Consider the following 10,191-nt stretch of genomic DNA (forward strand, 5'->3'; position numbering starts at 1 on the left):
TGTTTGGTGATATCGAATGATTCACATTTATAAAATACTAATTTTCCTCACTTTTAGCAGTTTCTTGTCTCATTTTCAAGTACCAGTACCATAATAGACAAAATGCCAATAGGGTGGTTACTTTACTATTCTTCGAAATTACAATGAAATGTCGGTCTTATGGCCGTCTGAGTCTCGAGTCATATAACCTGATTCAAGTCATGCGCAATGACTCGAGTCCAAGTCGAGTCATTTCCGTATTTTGAGAAAGTGACGCGAGTCAAGTCGAGGCATCAGAAAGCCGTGACTCGAGTCGAGTCATGAGTGACTCATGACCGGAGTCATTACAACCCTGGTACAAAGCTACGAAAGTTACTGGAAATATCACATTTCCGAAGTCATTATCATCCAACAGCATTGTCAAGATGTGCAATGAAATCGGTATGGTCTAAAAAATACCCAAGTATCTTTAATGTGACGGATAGCAGGCATTATGTCCTTTGAACTTTGACATAGTACAGTCTGCTGTGACGTCATAGTGAATGATACTCGAATACTCGACTCGACTCGACTCTAAACGTAATAATTCACGTGATTCAGAATCAAATCACTCAGGTACTCGATTTTGCCCAGCCCTGACCGCGAGAAGCTTGTAAATAGCCGTAAGATCCATATTTATTACATGCCCTAAATATTCGAGTAAGCTCACGGTAGCTTATTGTATATCATTTTCCAAAGCCACTGTACGCGTGATTCCTTGTTATCGAGAAACCCTGCTGGTCAAATTGTACCCTCTCGAAGACGTAGTTTATGTTTCAAGTCGTACATCTATCAATATATAATGGTAGGGTTACCACTTACCATACGTTCTCTTTTAAGAGGATTTGTCCTTTTTTTGACTTCCTTGAAAGTGTCCTCGGCGGGCGCCCAAATGTCCTTTTTTTCGATTTTGTCCTCTTTTTTGAGAAATTTTGTTAAATATAGGGCAAAATTTCATTGAGATATATCAAATCTGCACTGAAGTAACAGTCCGCCGGCTATTTCGGGAGATGTGCCGGAACGTTGACCCTTTGTTTTAGTCAACCGACCACGAGGTGGGAAAAATTTACCATTTTTCAGGATTTTCCTCTGGTTTTGCAAGTTTTAAAATTTTAGATTAGTGTCCTCTTTTACGATTTCCAAAATTTGGTAACCCTATATAGGCTACTGGTCAAGCTGGAAATGACGAACACTGTTCGAGTATCTCGCTCTATTATCTCCATGGTACTTAATGAGACAGCGTTGTATGGACAGGAAATGACCATGACCAATTGGTACATATGTGTAGGCTACAATACACGCAGACTCCGCTCTCCGTACGAATTCAGTTTTGTGATTATCTGGTGACCACTTGACCAGCAAGTTTTAGCCAAGTAGTAGAATATCGATTCTCGACGAATATGCTATCACTGGATTGGTGTACATCGACGATGAATTACCAATAAATAAATGAGCAGATCATATTGTTTGCAGAATATGATACCCCCCGAGAGTCAATGTTTGATGACGACAAGCACATGAGTAAACGGGATGGATATAAAGATATTTGAACAGGCAATCGGACACCTTCATTTTTCGACAGATAGGGCCTGACTAGTCCCGGAAGGTAGGTGTCGTCACCGTGTGAGTTGATTCGTTATAGCCTGTAGGTACCAATTGCTATTGACATCTCTTCTTTACGAACAACGGCAATTGATATTTAAATAACTTTTAGCATAAATGCAATCATTATCAATATATCAGTCACTGTAGTTTTTCGGGGATGCCTGGCTTAGATTTCTTTCGCCTTCGCGTTCACGCTGGTATGTGAGTTCGAGTGGTTGGAGCTTCGAGTTCGGTACGTGCGAACATTGTATTCATTGTTTGGCTATTATTGTATCAATTTAATCCTGAAGTCAGTTGTAGTCGGTTTAGCCCAATGATATGAATCATTGATATAAATCAGTGATTTAATTGCCTATATAAAATCTATATCAAGTCGACTTGGTTGCTAATTAATGGCACAGCTGGTACGTTTTCGCCATTCTTAAAATTATGCGCGTCAAAATCAAAGTTCTGGTCAGGCCCGCCGTCGTACCCTGGCTTTAGGTAGAGGCTCGGCTACTGGGAGTTGGAGTCTAGAGGGCACATTTACTTTCATTTATCACGGAAGTCTGCTTGAATGATTGAATCATCGGAATTATAGAGTGGAAACAATCGACATGTGTAGATTCGATTAGATAATTCGAGGTCAATATATTTTCTATAGCTTCAAAGTGGCGTCTCAAACAGTTGTTTAAGTTGATAACGAAACTTGGAAATGACGGAATAAACAACAACAAAATGCTGCGATCATCGGTAACTTTGCTGGGATTAATATTGGCATACATTGCGACCGCAGCGTCTCAGAGTAAGTAAGCATTTACTTTTTGCATGATGTGTATCTCTACAGGTGAATACGCTTTAGGTTAGTAATGTCTTAACCTGAAATATCTTTTGAAATACGATTCGAGAAGTCCGGAAGCACTATTTTCCTAGCCATTGGAAACACAGACTAGAGCAGGCGCAAACTATTTACTTGTGTCAGTTTAAATTTTGTCGAGTGGGAGGGAGGTGTATAGCTTTAGAGCAGTGGTTCCCAACCTTTTTATCCTAATTCCCCACTTCCGATTTATTCCGAGCCTTCATTCCCCACCTAAAATCTCTATATCCATATCCACCCATTAAAGTACGGCTACCTCCAATAAAATTCTTGCAAGGCTTTGCTTAGTAAATAGTACGTGGTATTGGGGATTGTTAAGATCAGGGCTTTGGAGTAGCCGTAAATTTAAACTGCTCCAGCTCCGGCTCCGGAGCTTTCTTCTATCATACATTAGCTCCGGCTCCAGCTCCGGAGCTGCATTATTACCACTGCTCCGGCTCCAGCTCCGGCTCTGAAATTATCGAATGGGCCTGTTTATATATCAGGGGTGGCTAACCTGCGGGCCAAATGTGGCCCGCGAGAGGGTTTGCGTAGCCCGCGAGGTAATTTCCCATTATATTATCGTAAATTAATTGCTCAGATTGTGAACTTGCAATGCCAAGTGCCAACCAAAAATTACAAGTTTGGCTGCGACACTTGGGATGTTGATGACTAAAATATCAGTTCCGACGCATTCGCATAGATCCACGGTCCAGTCACATTTTCAGTAGAGCGTCGTACATTACAATAAACTAATATAGTAGTGAATTTTTTTCTTCACGCTTTGCGTGTTTAATTGTCACGCGATTTCTTGCTTGGTAGCCTACCCTCGACTGAAAATGAAAAAAAAACGCCTAATTTACCCGATTGAGTCTAACTGCGTACTCGCAATTACGGGAGAAAGTCTTTTTCGCGTTTGCGCTCGCATAAAGATCGTCGATGGTGAAATGTAGGCACAAAATGATTGTCGCATATTATCGGAGACCTTCGATATTGATGTGGACAGACGCCGAATAGTCGTATCCTTGCAAACTGAGCCTAGCGGGCGGTATGTAGTAGACCCGTAATATACTCAAGTAGGTAATAATATTATTGACCTAGCTTATTTATAAACTTTGAAAATTTTACCCGCTTGGCGCGGCTAGTGTACCGCGCATTCGTTCATCAATTTCATGTGCCCCTTTAGCCGAAGGTTGGCCATTCCTGGTCTATATAGATTACTAATCTACCAATAGGTTAGTTATCTATTCTATAGTCATCTAGAGTCTGTCAGCCGTCAGTAACATCCGATATAGCAACGAAGACATAGGTGCCGCCGTGCAGGCTTGTGACGTCATAGTCAATACTTGTCAATTGTCGATAACAACATCGTTGCAGCACTTTACTCTATGCCATTGCTGTGCACAGCATTAAAATTCAGGCCCGCTGTTATTAATGATAAATCAGCAGATGTGGTTGTTGAATATATAATAGCATCTTATAAAATACGTCGGAGCCGGAGCTACTCCTCAAATAACGGGCTCCAGCTCCGGCTCCGGCTGAATTTTATGTAGAGCTCCGGCTCCGGCTCCAGCTCCGGTGAAAATGCACGGCTCCGGGGCTCCGGCTCCGGCTCCAAAGCCCTGGTTAAGATCCCCGGAATTTATCAGTACACAATAAAATTAACGCAGCGGTGAACTGATAACCGTAAATGCAACTCAGTAAATCTATGTATCTACCCTGGCGCGCAGCCAAGAGAAAAATAGGAGGGGTTTGAAAATTTTCCAATTGTTGCGGGGTAGCATCAATTTACAAACGTAAATGCCGAATATCGTCGAATAAACTTCCTGATGTTGACGAACTCATGCGTGCGATATATATATAAGCCGCAGTAAACTACACTTTCTCACATTCCTAAAATAACTGGAAATAACATAAATACGTAATTTCATTTGTAAAGAGTCCGCATGTGCTATCAATTAGCGAGTCCACGATCTCCCTTGAATACATGTTCATTGTTCAGCAATATGAGCTCTTATTACAACGAATCAGAATTTTTCCATCACTACGTTTCGTGACCGATGATGGTGTACAAATGAATGAAAACATTTCTGGAGATCCCGCGTTGCTATCCAGGCGATTTTTGTATATTGGAGGCGCTGATAATATGAATCGCTGAATTGCAAATGAGCTATGAAATATTGGGTCGGCATTTCAACACGAAATTTAATAAAGGAGAATGTTACTGTAAATATTTTTTCAAACGTGAGTCTATTCCCCAGCCGAAATCCCGAAATTCCCCACCGCTTGGGAACCACTGTGTAAACGACTGTCCCAATTCCGTCATGCGTGAAAGCATAAATAGGTCTCGCGCGAAACCAGAACCGTGACGGCACAAGCAATCTGCGAGGCACGTGTTCTCAGAGCCCGCACATTCAGGTCCGCGCGCTCGCGCGGCAGACGTAAGATAGACAATTGGCTCCATTTCGCTTCATTTATTCTTTCTATTTCTTATTGAACCGCAGTATCATTGAACCTGGTAAATCTACAAGTTTCTGACCACTATTTACTACTATTTGGCTGTTCTGTGCTAGTAAAGAAAGCTCCTTGGATCTGCGTGTGTGATCAGGATTGCAAGAGTATACTCAGAGCGGTCATTAGTCAGTGACTAGTGCGTACAACAGGAACTGTAAGCTGTAGCGTCGACCCCAATCAAGCACTATACCAGCGTGTCTTGCAACAAGCCGTTGCTGCGACCGCTACACACTGCTTTAGAGAGATTTATATGATCTCTATTGAATGAAATTCTTCAGGTATCCAGAGGTCGTCAGTAACAAAGTACCTCAACTTCTTTTGGGTGCCGAAGTAGATTTTGCCTACTGGCACTACCTATCCAAGTAGATATGTCTCTCGGCTATTTCCATTTCCACTTGACAGCGTTTTATGTAAACTTACTTGTTTCACTTTGCATTTTGAAAAGTAGAAAGTAGTTTCGATATAAGTTTGCATCTCTTTTGAAATTGACTTTATAATTGAGTAGGCTAACAAAATTGTGCTATATGCGTCTTCCCAATATACTTCTTCAAACTACTGATGTGAATACATTTAAGACGATGTGTTTGTAGTCCAAGAAATTTTGGCTACTTCTAGTTGAGTGAAGCAAACGTATCTGATTTTAGATACGTGAATAAGTTGATGGTACAGTAGTAAGTTCACTTCGAAGTTGCGATGCACGGTATTGTCTGCTATACTCTCAAAATTAATTGATCTATTTTTATCATGGACGAGCAAAGCAATAGGCCCATTAACCTGCCCGTCGTTTCATAATTTATGAAACCGATCATGAGACGTTCAACATGAGATTAGCTGAAGCATATTTTGATGGAAAATTTAAAGATTTTATGGGGTATTGCTTTTGCCATGCATGATCAGTAAGTTATATAATATGGTATGCTCAGTTGATTATAAATAATAATCCATGGTCGTAAATTGTGATGAAAATCGAAGAGTGTTGTGAGGTTGAATTAAAAAATCCATGAAACAGTTTTCTAGTATTGCACCATTCATGGTTTATCACTACCGGTAGTGAATTTGTTGGCTACTTGAGTTTTACAAGTGTGGAAATGGGCATGAAATTTGTCAGATTACATCAATCACTGATTCTACTCAATTAAATGGTCTAAACTTTTCCATACATTAATAATATAAGAGGATAGTAAAGTACTCTACTACATATTTTTGAAAATTAGTTTAGTGATACAAGTGTAACGATATTATTCACATATAACATGTGGCAATTATTATTACAATATCCATCACGGTGATTGTCCAAACACTACTTTTAACTGACAAAACTATAATGAAAGGTAGGGTATGCATATGAGTCATCATAAATCGTAGTTCTTCATAACTGACCATTTCTTGAATATGTTAACCCTATATGAATAATGTGTATATTAAAATGCGTATTAAAATTGCCAGAATGATCTTTAACATACTGACCCTCCTGTACCTGTTCTATATCACGCTTGATCATCTCTTGTTAGTATTTTGGTAATTCTCTCTGAGTTTATTCCACATCGAGTGTGTAACTTTGCAGCTTGCATGCCTCTTTTTGACACGTTATGATATTTTCGTCAATAAATTTCGAGGCCAAGGAGGGAGTTGGATGGATTGACTGTTGCTCTCTTGTGTGTTCTCCATCCATCTCTATATCTCCATCATAGACCATTCACTGGTCTACACAAAATTTCAGGTTAGGGTTTTGACAACTGATTTCGGCTATATTTGGGCGCTGAATCCGAAAATGACCTCAGATTCTCTCCATCGCGTCACGGTTTTGAGATATGAAATATCCCATATTTTTTTTATAAAAATTCAGTTTTCGACCCCCCTCTGTTGTCAAAACAAGGAATTCTGATGCAATAAACACTGTTTTACCTGCAATAATCTAGCTTTAATTAGCAAACAAGCATTCTATATTAGATTCACACAAATTTGCGTTGTCTTTATTAAAATTTCATGCTTCGGAATAAAAAATAAGCATGCAAAAGAGCAACCAAAAGCTACATTATGCTGACGAACATGTCGATTGGAAAGTAACAAAATATAATCTGAATTATAGCCTAAAGTTCACACAATATGCACATTTCAATGGAGTGCAGAAATTCTGAAGACAGGGACTTCGACAGGGGGAGTTCAGAAACAGTCAAAAAACTAGCTTTCATAAAATATGAACTCTAGGCTTAAACTTATAAGCTTAAAAATGCTCTTTTGAGGGATTTTCTTTTATGAGCAGCATCTGGAATTTCTCTTAATCCCAACTCCAGCAATAGACGGCTGTCACATGAAAATCCAGGTACAGGTGGCGACTGTGTCCTTGTCCTTGCTCGTACCGGGTATTCACTGGTATGAGAAATACATGAATCTACAAATCCCACTGACCTTGATAACGTGCCTCTATAATTTTAATATATTGGCGTAAACGTTCACCCTTTTCTTCACTAACTTTCCCAAGGTGCTCTGGAAACTCATCCGTGTGGCTCTTCAAATCGTTAACTCTGATGCTCATCCTGCTTCCCAAATCTCCAAAACCAAGCAGTAGCTCCCTTAAGAGATAGGCTATTTATAATTTTCTGCTTTTCTATTCCTAAAAAAACAGCACCGAGCTCTAGCTTCCAAGCTCCAGCCTCGAATGGCAACATTGATTACACCGTGTAACACGATTTTTGTTTCCAGGTGCTAATTGATATTTCCTGATCACTCAAACCACAACTATCGAAGGTATGTGGTCTATTTCGCTGCCTTAGCTACACCCTGCCATTCAGCATGCTGTTGATACTCTTCAACACTCTATTCCTATCAAAGTTACAATACGGAATTCTTTGTTGGGGTGCTGCCTGCAAGTATACAATTGACCCACTGCAAAAACTTCAACCTCGGATCATCCATAGCATTGCCATGGCCCCATGGGGGCCTGGATGTGCAACTGACAAATCGCTTCTCAAAAGATTTGGTGTTCTAAACTTGGAAGATATGAGGAAGCTAGAAATTGCCAAGTTTATTTATTAGTTCCATTGCGGTCAATGTCCCTCAAATTTCACCTCGGGGACAAAAGCGCACTAGTACAGCACCCGCGCGTCAACGAAGAACAACTACCATATGATCAGGACTGAATACAAGAAAACGCATTGCTCTATCAAGTATGCCAGACCCCAATTGTGGAACAGCATCTCGCCGGCTATCCGACAATCGTCGAGCATGTCCGCATTCAAGTAAAAATACAAGCAATTTCTTCTAAATCAATACTAGCCATTCTTCGGGATTACCAGACCACGACCTAACATCGACCTCCCCCTCCGCCACATGCCACCTCATTTTGTCGCTTGCGTCTTATATTCTCTGAATTATTTTCATTCAGTGTGCATGCCTCTTATTTACTTCGCCTAGGCTAAGGTGGGTATCTGATCTTAATGGCTACTCCAAGTTGTTTCGACACCTTCCTATCTTTTCATTGTATCGCAGTCTTGTGATGTTTTGAACCGATGAAAATAATAATAAACCTGATTGATTGATTGACTCAGTTGCGATCCTAGAAACTTCCAAAAATCAATATAGTTCCTCCCAAACTTTAATTTTGTGGTTAGGAGAGTAATTTTTTTAATTTGCTAGTATGCGCATTATTGTGCATGGTTATACCGATTAACCCCATAGGAAATGGATATTTACCAAACTGTTTTTGATCGCTGTAAGTCCATTTTTAATCGCCTGGCATCAACTAAGATGTTATATTCTATAAATGTATTTAGTAAATATTTTGATGCGTTAATCGATTGCTTTTTTAGCAAAGCAAATTACAGCCAACTTTTGGCTATTTTAAGGTCTGGCATAGGGTTAATTCTGAGTTTGCATAATAATAGGCAACAAATTAGAATTTTTGTTATTAAAATCAAATCACAAGGAACAGGCATTTGGTACATAGAAATTTGCACATAAATGTCCTAACTCTATCTGAATCAATACCATCGTTAAATGTTCAATGCAAAACTAAATAAATATTTCAGGCTAAAAAAATTCGAGCATAAAATCATTAAAAATGGGATCTTATGCTGGATTTTCTTATGTAATCTACGTCACTTTGCCGCGTTAAGGCCTAGACATAATCTCTCATCATGCTTTCAGCATATTGCCCTTGGTATCTCCTTTCAAAATATTTTATGTCTTGATGCAATCGCTCCCTTCGGTCTTCTGAATAAGCTCCCATATGATCTTTAAACACGTCCAAGTGAGAGTCAAGCATATGTAGTTTCATGGACATTCTGTGCCCCATGTTTCCATACGACTTTAACAAATTGGCAACGAGTTCGGCATAGTTATCTTCCTTGCTATTGCCCAAGAACCCATTCACCACATCTGCAAATCCATCCCAAACGTTCTTTTCAACATCATTAAACATTTGGATAAAATCATTCGACTTGAGAATCCTTTTAATTTGTTGGCCAATAAATACACCAGTTTTACTTCAGCTTCTGGTAGTTCAGGAAACAAGTTCTGGAGAAACTGGAAAGCGTCAACAACCTTTATCCAATGCTTTCACAAATTGCTTTACAAGGCCAAGTTTTATGCGAATGGGAGGCATAAGCACTTTGTTTGGGTAAAACAACCAAGTTTGCTTTACGTTATTCTCTCCAACAACAAATTTGTTTCGTTTTTTTCATATTTGCTTTTTGTACTGTTCTGTGGTAGCCTGACTATCCCAGAGGCAAGGGTGCCAAGGAAACTTGGTGAATCCCCTAGTATACCCATCAAAAACGCTACCATTTTCAAGTCCCCAATTACTTCCCAGTTCTATTAAAAATTTAAAAAAATTATTAATTGCGAATCATAAAATATCAAAACCACAAAAATCAACCCTGCAAACAGAAATGTCTATAAAATGGCCAATTTTGCAGAGTATATTAACATTTAAAAGTGATTAACATCCATCTTGGATGCTCTTTAGCCATATTTTTGATTTCTTTTCTCAAAAATAGTGTGATTTTAGAATTTCATTCTCTAAACCACAAAAGCAAAGTTTATATGGAATAAAGTTGATTATTGACACTTACTGGTCCTAAGCAATAGGGAAATATTGATTAGAACCTGGGAACAAAAAAAATAAAATTTTTGTTTCATTGTGTTATACACAAGATTTTAATCCTGTAAAGATTGCCTGATTTGAGGTCCATTGAAAATCCCAGTTCCTTTTTTTTTCT

At 39.2% G+C, this 10,191-nt stretch overlaps 1 protein-coding gene and 1 long non-coding RNA gene across 2 annotated transcripts in view; both read left to right on the forward strand.

The window, feature by feature from the left end:
* Positions 1 to 2,272: 2,272 nt before the first annotated feature.
* Positions 2,273 to 10,191, forward strand: part of LOC145454077 (uncharacterized) — an 80,887-nt gene continuing 72,968 nt past the window's right edge. The window contains exon 1 of the mRNA XM_080332071.1: positions 2,273 to 2,407. Coding sequence (XP_080188197.1) covers positions 2,341 to 2,407 — 67 coding nt within the window. The 5' untranslated portion in view covers positions 2,273 to 2,340. The remainder of the gene's footprint in view (positions 2,408 to 10,191) is intronic.
* The window catches only part of LOC145454088 (uncharacterized), a 28,689-nt gene continuing 26,394 nt past the window's right edge, over positions 7,897 to 10,191 (forward strand). Inside the window, exon 1 of the long non-coding RNA XR_013920036.1 lies at positions 7,897 to 8,396. This is a non-coding gene — a long non-coding RNA (uncharacterized LOC145454088). The remainder of the gene's footprint in view (positions 8,397 to 10,191) is intronic.

Source organism: Botryllus schlosseri, chromosome 13 (assembly GCF_051294905.1).
Source record: "Botryllus schlosseri isolate E-star chromosome 13, Bs_hap1, whole genome shotgun sequence".
In the NCBI taxonomy this organism is placed as follows: Eukaryota; Metazoa; Chordata; class Ascidiacea; order Stolidobranchia; family Styelidae; genus Botryllus; species Botryllus schlosseri.